General features: G+C 40.7%; 1 protein-coding gene and 1 long non-coding RNA gene across 3 annotated transcripts; one reads left to right on the top strand and one right to left on the bottom strand.

The window, feature by feature from the left end:
* Positions 1–740: 740 nt before the first annotated feature.
* On the bottom strand, positions 741–3,467 carry LOC136435738 (uncharacterized). The gene is made up of 2 exons (XR_010755892.1): positions 3,073–3,467; positions 741–1,140 (listed from the first exon to the last, which is right to left on the bottom strand). It is a non-coding gene; the product is annotated as an uncharacterized lncRNA (long non-coding RNA).
* Positions 3,468–3,499: 32 nt separating this feature from the next.
* On the top strand, positions 3,500–11,690 carry LOC136435737 (peptidoglycan-recognition protein LB-like). 2 transcript variants are annotated; one of them, XM_066429425.1, is made up of 6 exons: positions 3,500–3,723; positions 8,046–8,212; positions 9,434–9,572; positions 10,074–10,164; positions 10,729–10,834; positions 10,994–11,690. In XM_066429425.1, the coding sequence occupies exons 1-6, from the start codon at positions 3,642–3,644 to the stop codon at positions 11,018–11,020; spliced, it is 612 nt and encodes a 203-aa protein (XP_066285522.1). In that variant the 5' UTR covers positions 3,500–3,641; the 3' UTR covers positions 11,021–11,690. The 2 variants fall into 2 exon arrangements, with proteins under 2 accessions (XP_066285522.1, XP_066285523.1); XM_066429426.1 differs by having other exon boundaries at positions 3,500–3,645.
* The last annotated feature ends 7,033 nt before the right edge of the window (positions 11,691–18,723 follow it).

Below are 18,723 nucleotides of genomic sequence, written 5' to 3' on the forward strand. Positions count from 1 at the left end.
GTATTGCGATGACCAAGGCTAAGGTTGTCCAAAACAGGGATACGAACAAATAAATATGATGTTTAGTGTGTTTGTATTGTCGCTATGTTTCTACTAATCTCTAAGCATATATTCGGGGACTGAATGGTGTTTTTCCGGGGTGATCGTTTTGTATCATCCTGGCAAACTGACAATTCATGCCTCCTGGCACATGTAACATCAACTTTTGCTGCAATAATTTGTTTGTTCGCTAGTCGGAGCCTTTGAGTTATTGATCACTGATACAGGAAACTATTACCATTTACCACAGTTATTGTATGGTCGAAGAAGTGTATAGTTTTACATTATCATCCAGACTCCAGCTTCAAAACTACCCATTATACTTCCCAAAATTGTTCCGCTGATCTCAGAATCACGTTTAGTATGTTACAACTTATGCGGCTTTGAATATCACATTAATATTAATTGTGAGTGGGTTAAGATAGCACAAGATAGTCTTCTTGTAAAATCTCTGCATGTAGTTTTTGCCTCATTGCCAGCGCAATGAAAGTATTATCAGATGTTACTATGTGTTCTCACGGTTTCGTCCTTTATCCCTCACTTCTGTATTACATTTCAGGTTTAATCTGTGGAGGGTTTCATCCATGACACTGAAAAGTAATGTGTCCTATTACATGAAATGCGAAAAGAGATATTATATTGTATTAACCAAAACAATCTATAAGAAAACAATCACAATTAACATCAACACACACTATTCGGCCCATTTTCACCATCTTTATTGTGTAGTCTAATCTACTTGACATTGATTGCAATATGTTTGAAAAAGTTCAGTTAAATTGAGAAAAAAAATCGTTGACAAAGTATAGCTCTACACTAGTAGAAGCCAGAGAATGCTATTTTGTTTGATATTCATTTAGCTGGTTATAACGGAACGACAGATTCAGACATAATTCAGTCCAAATGTTTAAGGACACACGAAAGTGGCACATTAACTATATGTAGCATACAGCTAGTCGACTGAATGACTGAATTAAGCTCTAACATCAGAGTAATAAAATATAAGAAAGCAATGAGTGCTGACGTCATGACGTAGTGACGTTGCTGGCTCCAAACGTGGTCGGTTAGAGGTCTTAACGTCCCCATCCTCACCCCACGAGCCTGAGAACAAATCAGGCAGTAGATCAATGCTAGGACAATAGCCGAAAATCTTCTTAGTTTTTCCGACTTCAAGGCTAAGTGAAATCAATCAATCACCAATCAACTATTCTCATTGCAAGTTCAAAGTACGACAACATTTTAGCTGGCTCTGAATATGACTGAATAAATGGTACATGGTACAACGTATGGCAACAATGGCAAGCTATGAGAGCCCTATCAGCGGATCAAGACATTAATTTATCCATTTACAGTTAAGAACGATTTGGTAAAGTTAAAGAGATGCAAAAGAGATTGTCTTGGTCTATATTTTACAAGTAATGTAGAGATGAAGCTAGGAGTGGCAAGCGTTTACATATAGGGTCACATAGCTATCAGCAGACTTAAGTACCTCAAGAAATGGAGGACAGACACAAAAGAAAAAGAGGTCTAATGGCTTATCAATAATATCATAAATGGACAACAGAGAGAATGAGACACAGGAGATCTTAACGATTGGATGCCACAACAGAAGAGGCCTAGTGTCAACACTGTGTAAAACGACAAAAAGTGAGACATCTGAAATATTCGTAAGGCCACGGCAAGTAAATTTTATGGATGACATCATCCGCAGACTCCAAAATTAATGAGATAGGGCGGAAAAAAACAAGGTGGGCCCCAAAAAACAAGATTCCTATATTTTCAAATTTTGAGATCATAAGTCTTGTTAAACAAGAATTGAGGCGACGAAATATGATATCATGACCAAGAGGTCTTTTATTCCTGTATTCAACCAATGAGGTTTCATATATAATATAAAACCTCCTTGATTTAATGTAAACATGTATGCGATGGAACACCTTGTGTATACAGCTCAATTAACTAGACCCCCCCCCCCATTATTTATATACTAGTAATGTCCTTGCTAGAACAAATGCAGAAAACAGCTTGTTATAATACCATCATGGGCAGGAACTACACTGGGTATTCATATACAATGAAACACCTTAGAATGTCAACATTAAACTGTTCTTGAAGATGTGTATACAGCCCAATTAACCAGAACAAACGCAGAAAACAGCTTGTCATACCATCAAGGGCAGGAACTACACTGGGTATTCATATGCAATGAAAACCTTAGACTGTCGACGTTTACGACATATTTGCCAATTTTTGGCATGTTGACCACCGTCGGAGGGCAATGAAATTTGTTTTTTATTTCGAAATCAGGCGAAAATTAATGAGCGCGCTGATGTCATCCATAAAAATTACTTGCTGTGGCCTAAACAGGAAAATACAAAATGGAGGGGGTGAAGGGTGTTGTGTCTCAAAATACACAGAGAACACAACAACATCAAGCACGGGCGTGTTCTCATCTGTCCGGTCTGGACGTCTTGACTGTGGCCTGCCTGTGCCAACATCGCCACAACAACCGCCGCAACCGCAACACACGAGTGGAAAGCAATGACGACTTCTCTACAGCTGTCCTTGAGTGAAGTGTAAGGTTTCAAATAAATAGCTGCAAAACCTATGTCATACGGCTATTCCTACCAAGGAGAAAACCAAACAAACAGATATAAACTGTAAGTATCGTCATATTATCGAGCAATTAAGTAAATATTCTGCTATGCAATATTGTCCTTACTTACTAACATAATCCTCTTCGCTCCCGTTGGAGCATAAGGCGCAGACGAACTCTCTCTAGCCCTTCCTGTCTTCGGCCATCCATCTGACTTCGTGCCATGTCTTCCTCGCAGCCTTCATCTCTCCTTCTACAGTTCTTCCCAAGGTCCCTAGAGGCCTGCTTCTCTTTCGTTTCCCTTGAGGATTCGATTTGAGGGCGACATTTGGGTGTCTGGTTTTGTTCATACGGAGGACATGTCCTAGCCACTTCCAGCGCCTGTGTTTTATTTCGTCTACGATGTTGCATATAACGTTACCTGTGCGTTCGCTTACCTCTTTGTTTGAGATTCTCTGCTCCCAGCGCATTTTCAAGATTCTCCCGAGGCATCTTCCTTCGAACCCTCTGAGACAGCTTTCTATTCTCTTGTTGGTTCTCCATGTTTCTGACGCATACAAAAGGACAGAACGCACATTTGATTTGTATATTCTCAGTTTGGTATTTTGCTTCAAGGTAGATGACTTCCAGATGCCTCTGAGTTTGTTGAATGCTTGTGCTGCCAAGCCAATTCTGGTAGACACTTCCTTCTCGATGTTACTGTCGGCTGAAATGTGTCCAACTGTTCAAATATGTTAACTTTTTTTTACTAAAAGGACAGAATTAATTAATAATACGTAATTATTAGAAATTATCCCCTGTTGACTAATGGAACAGTCCTGACAACACATAATTTGTGACCTTTGATCTGTAAACAGGTTACTCACGACACACGGAAGTATGACAGCACTTCACAAGAGGAAGTTAAGATTAGTTCCTCTGCATACAAAAGTTCCTCTTCTTTTCTTTAGTTCCGTCAGACGACTAGAAAGAATTGTAACATTTCGAGGACTGTCGGATCTTCAACATGGGTAAGATTGTCCATTTTGGTGTGTGGATCGGCATAGTATTCGTGGTGACCTGTGTTAGAACGATGGACACCACAGTTGGTAAGTGTCCGATTTCTGCTCTGGTGTTACTCGTATTAGAACAATGGAATGTGACAAATATGCTACACTTGTTTTGCTTTTTCCTTCAAATTTTCCAGGGACATTTTATGCCAGCCTCAGGTATATTAGCCTTATCCGAGAGAGCGCGCGCGCGCGTACACACACACACACACACACACACACACACACACACACACACACACACACACACACACACACACACACACACACACACACACACACACACACACATCGAGTCTCTCTCACTCTCTTAAACGCACAATGAAGCACACACACGAACACATGTACTCACACACGAACACATGTACACACACACACACACACACACACACACATTTTCCAGGGACATGTTTATGTCAGCCTCAGGTATATTAGCCTTATCCGCGTGTGCGCGCGCGCGCGTACACACACACACACACACACACACACACACACACACGCGCGCGCGCGCGCACACACTGAGTCTCTCTCACTCTTTTCTCTCTCTCTCTCTCTTAAACGCACAATGAAGCACACACACAAACACACAAATGCGCGCACACACACGCACACCGAGTCTCTCTCTACTTCTCTCTCTCTCTCTCTCTCTCTCTCTCTCTCTCTCTCTCTCTTAAACGCACAATGAAGCACACACACGCACACACACACGCACACACACACACAAATGCGTGCACACACACGCACACCGAGTCTCTCTCTCTCTTACTCTCTCGAACGCACAATGTAGCACACACACGAACACATACACACAAAAATGCGCACACACACACACACGCACAGACGCTCTCTCTTTCTCTCTCTCTTAAACGCACAATGAAGCACACACACGAACACATGCACACACACACACACACACACACACACACACACGCACTCATGTACCAAATATACACTTGCATCACATCCACACACAAACACACACTTGTACCCCAGTTTTAAAAATTGACTCGCTGTACTCTCTTAAGTCTTAGTACGAGGACACGTTCCACCTTATTTGATTAAACACATTGATTCCATGGCTTGCGTAAAACACGGTATGACAGTAGGAACAAACACAATTCTTCCCTCTTTACATACTTCACTAAAAATATTTTAAAAACAAACGGCTGACAGAAAAGGGAAGTGATGACAGCTGCCTGTGTAGCCCCTGGCAACGGTCTGGATTCCAGGCTATCATCTTTAGTATAGTAATGTAATAGTAGAAAAGCTAGTGTCTAACAGCCTTTCTTTGGCTCTTTTTCACCGCAAAGCCTCAGTACACGATCATGAAGTGCGGCTAAGGGTAGAGGTTAAGGCAAGCGTGTCACGAATACTACGTAGTAATAGGACGCTTTGACACCGCGTAACGTGAACAGAAGACATAATTTGGCTGTTGTCTAAATCTGCCTAGTCTGTTTCGTCCTATTTACGGAGAGGACGAAGGCAGCTCGGCAGCTATAATGGGTATGGATAGTGCTAGGAGGCTAACATTTGGCACATTTGAATGGCCGTCGTAACATGTGTCCTGTGTACCTTGTAGCGGCATCAATGCGCGTGCTGAGCCACATCCTTACAGACGGGTGCGATTCAATAAAGGCTTGGCTTGGCCCATATCTGGTTACGTTAGTTCACCTTTATTCGCTGGGTTTCCTATATCCGTTGTTTTAAAATAAACGGGGTATTTAGGTATGCCAAATGCAACAGACGTAATACCGCTTAAACTAGCATTACCTTAGTTTAAGAAATTGCATATGTATAATGATACACATCTCTATAAGTCACATGTTCGTTTCCCTTGCTGAACTCTCGACAGTTTTTCCTTTACAGCTGCCAGGGAATGGTGAAATGTAAGCCGGGTGAATTCCATGATCTTAAACGCGCAAACTGTTCATTATTAAACTAAGATTCCTTTTGAAATCATACGACCCACTCATCATTGAAAGCGTCGGACTTTCTATTTCCCACTGCTTTCAAAGAAAAAATCAAACCCCGCATCAGTAGCGTAGATATACATTAGAAACTTATTGTAGACTAGCAATTTAGTATGATCTTGTATCACATGTATGCCTTATGTTTTACTTTATGTTTGTACTTCGACATTGTTGTCAACATGCAATTAGCCTACGGGCATGAATTTGCAATAAACTTATTATTATTATTATTCCCATTGACGAAGAGGAACGAAAATTTGCTTACTAGTTTTAATATCTGATAAGTTCGCTAAGATTTCTTCCTCTTCGTTTATGTGATATTAGTCTTCGAAAATGTCTGATTACTACACTGTGTATTCTGAGTCCTGTAGACCGCTCTGAATCAAACTGACCCTACTGTCACACCTTACTCAACCACTGCAGCTGTCAAAGAAATGAAAACTGTTCAGAAATGAAAGGGATGATGTGACTTGTCTATGTATACAGTGGCGTCGCGGTGGCGTAGTGGCAGGGTGTTTGGCCCTGGGTCCCCTGATTTGTACCGTTGATGTTGTGCCCTTGGGAAAGATACTTTACATGACTTTCCCCACTTTACTCAGGTGAAAATGAGTTTTGGCTAGGGACGTCCCTCGGATATGACGTTAAATGGAGGTCCCGTGTTTGAGGAGAGCCACACCTCAAGCACGTTAAAGAACCCAACACACTTATCGAAAAGAGTAGGGGTCCTTCCCGTTGTGCGTGGATCATATAAATCTGTCCGGATATGCAGCTTGTACTCTTCAGTACAAACCTGGTGTATTATGCCTTCATGCGGTTTACCGGGTATGCAATACAAACAAACAACAAGAGTTCCACGACCTCATATCTCCATGAACAATTCTATTCATGCAAATGACTTACATATTTGCATAATATATGCTTGGTCATAAACACCTTTATCTAACTTACACATGTTGCAATTTTGACGGTCCTATAATTGTCCAATTAGATGAATTATGGTGTTTTTACATTAATTATGCAAATTAGGAATGTATTTGCATAATTGGTATCTGTTGATGCTCCACTTTCAATAAACTACATATGTTACATGTATTTGAGTTTGATAAAGGAAAATACTGCAAATATAGATTTTCCTCATTAGTTATGCAAATTAAGTCCCAACTAGCATAATTTGCACTTCATTACAATGTAACGTTATATCTCTATCTAAGCTACCCGCATACTAAACGGCACAAAAACGGCCCTGCAGTTCCAGAGGAAGCTGCTAGGGGGCCCAAACCTACACCACTTCTTTATTACATCACAAGCTATCTGCCACCCAAAAATCAAGACCACAGCACGTCCAGGTCAAAAGATGCAAAAATTGAAATTCTGCTGCAGTACCAAGGTCACATACCAGGGGGCCCAAAATTAACCTTGAATTTCGGCTTCACAACACCTGCCCACATACCATATATCATCACAATCCATCAAGAGGCTCTTGAGTTATACTGACTACAGTAGTCCGGAAACACAAACAGACAAACAAACAGACACACCCAAAACAATATCTCCATGTTTCATGGAGATAAAAAAAGCATCTTTATACACGTGTGATTTCATGTATAACGGTAAAGGTCGTCCTATAGACTTTTTGAGGCCGATGACAGTTTTTACTCACTGGATCTATCCAGGAATGCCAGGAATCGAACTCGTGACGTCTTGATCTTGTGTCCCCTAGCTTCACCACGATAATTTTACATCGTACAATGTATGGCAACAACTATAAAACATAGTACAAAATAGAGGTATAGAATAAAAATTACTTATTCTGGATGGAAATGTCGTGTTAAGTGTCTTTTTCAAGGACACAACATCTAGCCGGAAATGCCAGGAATCAGACCCGTGACCTTTTGCTCTCTTTTCCACTAGTCTAACTACTCGGCGATTCGACTCCGCTATACTCCGCTATTTAACGATTGGCTGACCTAGTTTTTTGTAGAATTGCATGTATTTTAAAATCATGTATCGAATACAGATGATCTTGAATGCTAAACAGGTGTGCCTGGGCAAAATAAAATAAAAATATTTGAAAAATAACCATTTGACTTGGCAGATATGTAGCTCTATTGTTGTCATCATGATGTTATGAAATTGTGCACAAATTATTGTCTTGTAACAAGCTAATTAGCTTAGTACCTGGAGAAAAATTCAAGAGCCATACATAACACTAAGTAGTACTGTATTTTTACACCCCCAGAAGTGCTCAGACATACCTTTACCACCCTAGTAACTTTTAATATTCCTGACAATTATAGGAAAACTACTAAAATCTACCAAGGTCTTTGTAGTACAGATGGGGCCATATTTGCTAGTCATAAAGCCATGTAAGTTTAAACACGTATATTTCAGCTGAGTTTGAGATCACCATTATCAGCCGAGCGGAATGGGGAGCGAGACCACCGAAGTCACGTGTCAACATGACGTCACCTGTACCTTACGTCATCATCCACCACAGCTACGAACCAGACGTGTGTTTAAACAGGTCCCAATGCGAGAAGTATGTGCGGGGCATACAGGTAAAAGCAACTCATTTATATTTGTTCATATTTATCAAATGCTTTCAAGTATGAAAAACTCTTTCCATTGATAATACAAATTAGATCCTAATTTACATAATGAGCATCTACGTTTTGGCCATCATTATTCAAGCAATCTACAAACTACAAATCATGACAATCTCCCAACCCCTTCTTGAGTTATTTTCTTCCAACGTCTGAAACAAAATCGACACCTGCAATTTCAAAAAGGCGGCTAGGGGGCCCAAACTGACACCACTTAATTCTATATCCCAAGAGCTATCTACCACTCACGACCGTCGCATGTCCAAAACACGAGATTTCAAAACCGGACATTCCGCTGCAGTATCGTGATCGTGGAAGGCAGCTAGAAGGCCCATTATCGAACTTAACCTTCGTTTTCTCGACCCCTACCTGCATACTAAATGCCGTCAGGATCCACCCATAACATTGCGGGTTATGCTGTCCACTAACACACAGACAAACGGGACAGAAAACATGACCTTCTTGGCAAAGGTAATAAAGATTGTGCGAGCAAAGCAAAGCTCAAGCTTGAAAATCTGCTAAAAAAAGCAGAAGTATTTCCCTTGGTGACTGCATCTACATACAGCGCCTCTTGTTAGAGACAGAAGTACTTCAGTCTTATCAATGCATCCTCGGTCACCAGGACCCTTCCGCTCCACGTTACATCGCTCGCAGAAAGGGCCCTGGTAACACGGGATGGCATCCATGGTTATTACGATATCGCCACCAAAACAGCTTCAGCCAATCAGAGGGGTTAAAACCCGTTTGCTTCCTCTCATCGGAAGCAAGCGCGCAAAGAACGCTGGGAAGCTATCAACCAATCAGGTTACGTGTTACTGCTAGCTCATTAATTATTCATGAGCTACAACTGCCGTTTGTCCCAAATAAGGGTTAGCTCATTAACTATTCATGAGCTACAACTGCCGTTTGTCCCAAATAAGGGTTAGCTCATTAATTATTCATCAGCAAGTCTCGTCGACCTGCAATAACCATGGATGCCATCCCGTGTTACCAGGGCCCTTTCTGCGAGCGATGTAACGTGGAGCGGAAGGGTCCTGGTGAACGAGGATGTATCAATGAGATTCTGATTATATCCAAACAATAGCAAAACCTATATTCGTCGCTCTGTTCCATGCCAACCTATGATTAATATATAAAAAGAATATATAGAGAGAAATACCTTTATTGTATACCCAGAACTTCCACATGGACACCCGTGGCTGGGATGACATCGGCTACAACTTCCTGGTTGGCGGGAACGGAGACGTGTTTGAAGGGCGGGGGTGGGACGTGGTGGGGGCCCAGGCCGGGCCTGACTGGAACAGCCGCTCCATCGGTAAACACAACGAGAGTCGACGTCATTCATTCATTTATGATAAGTCTGGGCGCCGGGTAGATTATGGAGACCGAGAAAAAATGTAAAAATACCTCGCACGAGCATGCGAGCAATATAGAAATGCCCTTTTCAGAGGTTCCATTCTATCCTAGGAGACGTGGGGCACCATGGGTATCTTGGGGGGCAAACCATGGCAACATAAACTAAACCGGACACAATACGCATGCACCGCGTTCGCGTTACCATGGTAACGATGTTGCCTGTGCTACCCATCGACTAGTTTCCCAATTCTCCCAGCATGCATTTGGATCCGTGAAAAGGTTTATGGGTACATGTACGTAGTAGCGAGTTCTTCTCATCTGTCTTTGTTTTTCTTGTCTCCAACCCTGTTTCAGATGAATCAATGTGTACAATGAGTTAGTACCCTGTAGCTCATATTGTCTACTATATTACAGAAGAGAAAGCATGCTTGCTGACGGAACAACTTGTATTTCTAACCAGGGATTTGTTTTATTGGAAACTTTACCGACAAGCTGCCCCCGAAGGAGGCCATAGCGGCAGGAAAAGCGTTGATTCCGCTTGGCGTGGAAAAGTAAGTGATCTTAGAATTTTGAATTTATGATGTTTTAAATGCGCTCAAAGGTCTCTTAGATTAGCTCACAATAAGGAAAATAAGAACCAGTGAAAAAATGTTTATGGCGACGATGCGTAAAGACAATTAAAGAGTGACTATACGACACGCCTTAAAGGTTGCTTTACGTGTTTTGAAATATAATTTTCCGTACAGTGAAAATAACCAACTACATGTAGGTTCTTTCTCGTTCTTGTGACACGTGATGGTTGTGTATCGTTAAATCTATCTTGATAAATACGTAGCAGCATCATGCAGTAGCATCATCCGGTAGCATGCGTAGTCTAGCGTCTGCTTACCCGTCATGCACACTACTGTACTGGAAAGGGTTGCAGTCCTTAGGACGGGGCATTAAGCCGCGGTGCACTGTTTATTGTGCTTGTCGAAATGTGCTAGGAGAATGTCCCTAGTACAATGAACCTGTAAATTCAGTATATATCTCCTGTCTTCTCTGTCACGAGCAGTATAAGAATAGCTCTTCAGTGAGCTCTTCGAGGTCACTTTCATTTTTCACTTTCATTGTAGAAAGAAGGTGGTGACCAACTACACCCTCTACGGCCATCGTCAGGTCCGGCCCACAGAGTGCCCTGGAAACGATTTTTTTAAGCTGGTCACCCAATGGGACCACTGGGTAAGAGATCTCCAGAGAAACCAACGGTGACTTTGACTTGAAACGACGAAACGACAAAAGAAACGTCTGTCGACGGCTTTCTTGTTGTTTTTTCTTCTTCTTTTTTTTCTGTTGATTCTAGGAGATGTGACGATATCTTCTCTCTCTTATCAAATGCAGAAACCAAGAAACTACACCACTGAGTAGCCTGCTATCACCAAGAATGCTGACCGCTACATTTCCTTCGGAATTATTGTCATTTTCATATTGTCATTTTCAGCCGACTTAAGAAAACTATTTTTCATCATGTAGATGCAACGATTTATCTTGTTTTTAGGATTTGCGACAGATGACTTAAGGTTACCAAGAAAATCCTTGCCCTGTACGATATAAAATAATCAATAATGCATCACAGTCTGCCACCTAGACACGCACATACATGTACATGTACTAATACCCTCGTCCATTTCCATTACAAAGATCTTTTCTGTTTTTGTGATTTTTGTTGATATATTGTTCAATTAATCTATTAAGGATATTCTGAGATGTTTTGAATGTACAAACATTAGTACTCATTTGTCTTATGATCATAAATTATGCAAAATGAGTTAAAATCACAGTTGACACTAAGATACTATATATTTTTCTTAAAAAGTCAGTATCTTACTTTTCTACGCAAAAATAACTTGTTGCTATAATGGCAACGATAACACATCTCTATTATTGGACAGGAGTTTCTTTCAATTTACGTAATGCATAATGCAAATTCATCAGGGTTCCACGTATTTACATGAGCCAGTAGTATTGCCCTGATGAAGATGACAGATAGTCATCGAAACGTTGGCTCTTCTAAATACTTGGTTGTGCATGAATAAAAGAACTTGCAAGAGATGTCAAAGAATATGTGTATTAGTTAGCTAATTTTAATGCCGTAATGTTATGTAGCCTGTAGGCAATTCTATGTAGTCTGTCTGATGTATTTTCTGTGTATCATCATACTCCAGGAAGAGTAGCTTCATACTATGTATGAAGCTAATGGAGCAAATAAAGTATCCAAGTATCCAACTTTACTATTCAATAGATTCTTTATTCATCGTTGTTCTTCCTGTTTAACTTTAGATTTGACTTTATCATTTTACTTGATTAGTATACTTAAATTACTTTTCCGATATGCAATTTACAGCATATAGTTTCTAATTACCTTCGACGAGAAGGCAATATTTTCGGTTACACCAGCTGTGGGCTGGGTCTGTATGTATGTATGTCAAGAGCATAACTCGAGAAACCTTTGATGGATCTTCATGATATTTGGTAGGTAAGTGGAGGTTGTGGGAACGAAGGTCAAGTTTGAAAATGGTTCACCTGGCGTTTTTCTACAGTACTGCAGTGGACTTTGCATGTCTGTGTTTTTGTATGTAGGCAACAGAAATGACGGAAATGTTGATGGATCTTCATGATTTTGGTAGGTCAGTAGCGGTTGTGGGAACGTAGGTCAAGGTCGGAAATGGTACACTTGGCATTTTCCGTTTGTACTCGAGAAGCTGTTGATGGTTCTGTATGATATTTAGTGGATGGGTAGGTTTCTTGAAGGGAGAGGCAAAGTTCGATAATGGGTCTCCTAGCGGGTACCTAAGGTGCTGCAGCGGAGCTTCAAAGTTTGAGGTCAAATTTTTTGCAAGTGCTACGGTCATGGTTTTTGTGTGGTAGATAGCTCATGCCATGGAAAGTAAGTTGTGTACGTTTGGGCTCCCTGGCGGCTTGTTTGGAACTACAGTGGGTGTTTTTGCTTTGACCTTCGGACATGAATAACTTGAGAAGGGGTCGACAGATCGTCGTGATGTTTGGTGTGTAGATAGCTCAGATGGTGCATTACATAATCAAATACTAATTATGCAAATCAGGAGCTAGCTTGCATAATCAGTAAGGAAAGTTTATAAATCCACTGCATTTCATAATAGGATTCTCAAACATGTGACATATGTAGCTGAAAAAGAGAGAGGTATCGATATATATCAATATTGCGAATAGCTATCTAATTTGCATACTTGATTAGAACATACTAAAATACCATAGTTGTAAATGATGGGAATTTCATTCTCGCGGCATTAGGAAGGTAAGTAAAGGTGAACATTACCAGACATAAATCATCCATATCGGGGCCTCATTAACATGTCCATCAACATGTATTCTATTCATTAAGATGTATTCTATTCATATTCAGTTACTGTACCATTTCATCATCATTTTCAACTTACAACACTGCAATATCAAACTTTTGGTGGCTAATTCGCATTGATAATGTCGTGAATAAACAAAACCGCACGTCCATTGTGCCTTTTGGTTTTAGTCATGTCTGTCCTGTTCAGACGAGTGTAAAAAATTAAACAGCAGGCATTCCTCTTATCTATCCACTTTCTTTCTGGTAGTCTCTATCAGACTAACTACGCTGGCTATAAGGAAAGCAACTATTTGCAAGGGGAGTTTGACCACCATATGTTTGGCCGGCCGCGAAGGAGGAGGAAATGTTAACCTTTTTGCGGACTGATTCGCCTGTCCTATCATTTTACTTTTGCCGAATTAAACGATCAGTACCTCTTAGGAAAAGTCTTGCAGATGTTTTATAGAAAAGGCACAAAAATCTAAACCCTATACCTTATTGATATGTATTTCTCTCATGTGTATCTGTGGAAAGTTTCGCCGAACAAACTGAGGTCACAAATAATCCGTGGCTCGGGTGCGGTGCTCGGCTATCTCCGTGGCCCGACCATACTGGATTTTCCAGCCGAGCGCCGTCGGAAACATTGCCGGAAGGCGGATTTCAGTTGAGTCGGCGATCGCCCGAATTTTTGTGTGTTCCGTAGCGTAAATGCGACGTTCAAGTACGATTTTAGTGGAACTACCCGACGATCCAAAATATAACTCAACAGTGATACAAGGGAGAAAAACTTTATGTTGTGTCTTTGGGAAGAAGCGAATTCAACTCATATTTCCTTATTTAATATGTAAAATCACACCTTGTTCTTCACTGCGAGTTCAAGACCTCAATGTAGCGCTTCTATACGTCCCTTTCGTAGCACTTAAAAAAAAGGTCACTTTTAAACGCTATCAACCAGGTTGAAAATTGTTGATTACTTTTGAGTTTCTTTAAAAAGTAACCAATCATTAAGCGCACGGCAAAAAAAAATCGAAAATCAAGGCACTCGTATGCACAGAAGAAGCTACCTGTCTTGGTGCTGAACACTATCTAAATAGACATAGCAATCCCACAAATATGCACAAACACACACACACACACACACACACACAATCACACACACACACACTCACTCACTCACACACACACACACACACACACACACACACAGAATATCACAGTGACAGCCAATTGGCTGAATCGTTGCCGGGCATTGCAAAGTTTTCAGATCTTATCAAAATACACAGTAAATTAGCAGTTAAAATAGTAAATGTAAATTGAAATATTAGATATATAAAATCAGACATATTCCACTACCGGCCGGATGTAGCAGGTGTAAACCATGACCGTCATCAGCAGGAACGCGGAAGTGTTGAGTTTGCGAAGTAGTAAGTATAAGCGTTGATTTGACTTTTTCCAGATGGAGTCAATGTGGGTATCCCATTTCAAGTCCGCTTGGAGGTGTAGTTCCAAGACCTTCATAACCTTCACGTGTTGGAGCTCGATGTTATTGATAGTGAGTGGTGGGGGTATGAACAATGTCTTGGAAAAGTTATTTTCTTATTTCAAGTCCATAGTAATATTTTAATTTTTGGGTGGAATTGATTTATATTGTATTGCTATTTTAGCGTTATATTTTAAAGTAAGTAAAGCGTACTTCAGCCACAAGGTTCATTCATTCATTTATCCATTCATTCATTCATTCAGCTCTCATTGAGACTTATTACAGGTTTTGTGCTAGACTGGACCCTATTTCCATCTGTCAGGACATTATGAATATAATGTATCTTTGTTAAACAACTGCAACGGGGGTGATAAGGTCACTGATAAAGTATAACTTGGTGTATAACATCACGTGAATGACGTCATTATTACGTCATACCCGTTTATGTTATACCCGTGATACTTTATAATGCCGGGACATGGGGACTCACCGAGCAGCTTGCGTATAAGATTGACTCATGGCACCGGAAACAACTGATACGTCTAACAGGTCACATCTACCCCAACTGCATCAGCAACGTCAAGTTGTACAACAAGGGTAGAACATTACCATTACAAAACGAAGTCCACCGTCGCAGATGGTTTCTCTTTGGTCACATTCTCCTTACGCCAAAAGACTCTCCGCCACAGAAAGCTCTAAACATTGCCTTCAGCAAAAAACTCACACCCAGACAAGGGAGGCCCCGCGAGGGGCTCCTAAGCAGCCTTATAGACGATTGCAAATTGTATATGAATATGAACATTAGAACAGAAACCCACGTACTGAAATATCTCCGGAAACGAGCTGGCAACAAACAAGATTGGGCAAAGATGTACACTGATTTGGTCAAATTGTAATCTTCTCATAGATGTATCGATTTGACTGAGAACAGTCATTATTATTATTATTATTATTATTATTATTATTATTATTATTATTATTATTATTATTATTATTATTATTATTATTATTATTATTATTATTATTATTATTATTATTATTATTATTATTATTATTATTATTATCATTATTATTATTATTATCATTATTATTATTATCATTATTATTATTATTGTTGTTATTATTATTATTGTTATTATTACGTCATATTACATTATCATGACACCAGAGTTAATTTTAATGGTACAACACTCTTTTTAATCATTTGCATAGGATAGTTTTGATATGTACATGTATTTAGAATATTGTTATAGCTCCTTATGCTTTCCATTGTAATGTGAAAAACCAGTCATATATATCTTGTCTTTGTCAGCAGGGCTAGCCCTTTGTAATAGCCACAGGCTAGTTGGGCAGCCCTGACTGTGTGTCCTGAACAGCCAGACCAATAAATAAACCACTCTAAGATAAGGTGGTCATGCGATAAGCAGTTTAGGTATGTGTGTCAATGTGAAAACCGCTCTGTTTTTGCTTGAGTTTGTGAGCTTTTATTGCCGACATTATGTTACAAATTAAGATGTGGCCGTGCCACTTCGCTCGTGCTGTTACCGCCGGTCGGGATATACGGCGATCTGATTGGTCCTCGCCCAAATGCAGGTAACACCAATTCGAGAACACGGGGGGGGGGGGGCTCAAACGTCAAACACCTATCATATCGTCATGGCGCTAATCAAACACCAATATAACATGGGTTTAACTTCTACGTTAAAAACTATATTCCTTGGCTTTGTTTACTTAGAATATCAATGTAAAATAGTTACAGAAATTCTGTTTCTTTCTTTCTATGGCTGGTCTTCGTCATTGTTAATGCTTGGTCCAACTGTTATCTCTATATTTTCGCGGCCTTAAGCTGAATAGCAAGAAGCTTAAAATTGGTGGGCCCATTATTCGGGAATCGCAAGGGTCTAAATCTGCTGCCATTCTGCGCTAATTCAGATGACCTAACGGGGACTGCCCTAACTCATGACGCGCCCTAACACGTGACGGATTTTTTAGTGATGTTTTTATACATAAGTACGCCGTGTTTGTGTCCACTGACTATGCTCATAAGGAAGGTAAATAAACCAAGTTCATGCACATAATTGTTATTTGCATTCAAAACATATCTGTACATATCTATTTCTTGTTTTGTCGAGAATAGTATTTTGACAATAATGATGGCAACGCTGAGTAGAGGGTCACTGCGTAGCTAGACGGCCCGGCACCTAAATATACGACCTGTGCCAAGCAGATACACAACTATCATACACATCAGAAATATAACTTCATAAAACACACAAAAATTGGGTCTTTAAGTGTTTGTTGAGAAGAAACCCGACCAAAGAAAACAACGTAAACGTCGCCGCCGTCTGGCCGTGTCGTTTTCCCTCCATTTTTTGGGGCCGCGATGGTGGCGGACGGCAATTCAACGCACAGCTTTGTAACGCTCTAACATGTGATTGGTACCGTCTATGAAAAGGAAACTGAATACAGAGATGGCGAAGATATTTCCCAATAAGTAGACGGAGTATTGTTGATGTAAGCGGTGTCGTTTTTTCGTAATGATTTTGTAAGTCGGGTCGCATGCCAGACGTACGTCGGGCCGCGCGCACAGTGCGAGGTAGCCTATTTCCCGTGAAAACATGAGCCGGGATGCGCTGGATATAGCCCTTCTCACATGACGTGAGAAGTGCACACAGTCAAAATTTTCCGGTCAAAAGAAAGCTAGAATATAGCAGACTTCAATCCGTATTTACATTTCCCAAACTTCATCACCAACTTCCGAAGAGAGCAAAATTACCAAAGCGTAATAAGTTAGGCACACTATCTGGCGTAGCACTAAATCAGAAGGTACATTCGTGAAAAACGTCTCACAGCGTTTTCCGCTTCTAGTGAAGGGCCCATGAACAGTATGAATACATTTCTTGTCCAAGTATGTTCTTTAGATGAATGTATTCAAAATTCATTCATTAAAACATGACCATTCTCTGGCAACCAGCAATTGAGCGCCGTGAGTTCGAGCGCGTAAAAAAACGTCACATGTTTGGGCGACTCCCGTTACATATCATAGAAATCTGTCGTTCATTTGTTCCGTTATTCTCCTTAGAAGATTTTCACAATAACGCCCCTGCAGTTCCAGAGCAAGCTGCTAGGGGGCCCAAATCTACATTACTTTTTTATTACATCACAAGCTATCAGCCATCCAAAAATCAAGACCACAGCACGTCCAGGTCAAAAGATGCAAAAACAGAAGTTCTGCCGCAGTACCAAGGTCACATACCAGGGGGCCCAAAATCGACCTCGAACTTCGACTTCACATCACCTGCCCACATACCAAGTATCATCGTAATCTATCAAGAGGTTCTTGAGTTATGCTGACTACAGGAGTGCGGAAACACAAACAGACAGACAGACAGACAAACAGACTAACAAACAAACAAACAGACAAACACACAGGCACACACACAGACACACCCAAAACTAAATCTCCATTTTTCATGGAGATAATAATATCTCAACCTTCAACCTTCTCCCGTTCAGGAGAAAGCTCTTGAGGCACGCCGCCTTATCCTGCCTGGTCCGCATCACGCTACTGTGCGGCGGGTCCAAGTGCAGCGCTTACGTTGTGGGGGATGAAACATCTGATGTCACGTTAAAAGTTTCCCCAATGACAAAACAGAACTCAGAACTAACGTCAACGTCAAGACATGCAAATGCATTTGCACCAGAACAGAAACGAAACACGGCGTTAGGACATAATGCACTCCAAAAGCGTTAAACCCAGTCCCAAATGAACAGAAAACAACGCCCAAAATTTATTGTTTCCCTCTTATGAGGGAACCACCTAGAAAAGAAGAAACAGACATAGCCAAAACCCTAGCCGTGGCGACTAACGAAGGGAGAATAAGTGTGGCAATTAAAAATTATTGCCATAGCGAAGGTGTCTGGATTGATCTTACTTCACTGTAAGGAAAGTACCAACGTAGCACTCTAGATCTTAGTTCTGCCATAATATTGTGCAAAACGCACTTAGAAATCAGAAAGGCATCTGCCAAGCAGATATAGAAAGGCATCATGTAACTCGATGAGTTCCTAGCATATGTGGAAAGGCCAGAGTACACTCCCGTTGTAGTGTCTTTTTTCTCTGGCATTGTTGGATAGTGTGAGAGTGAGAAACTAGGCCGGAAGTTTAGAACATCGTTTTGCTGGGGCTCCTATGATCGTTTTGGTTGTTATTCTAGCTCTGTAGGATGTGTTTTCGAGGAGCTACTGTTGTTTTTCCGACACCGCACGCCT

This window comes from Branchiostoma lanceolatum, chromosome 5 (genome assembly GCF_035083965.1).
Source record: "Branchiostoma lanceolatum isolate klBraLanc5 chromosome 5, klBraLanc5.hap2, whole genome shotgun sequence".
Lineage (NCBI taxonomy): Eukaryota > Metazoa > Chordata > Leptocardii > Amphioxiformes > Branchiostomatidae > Branchiostoma > Branchiostoma lanceolatum.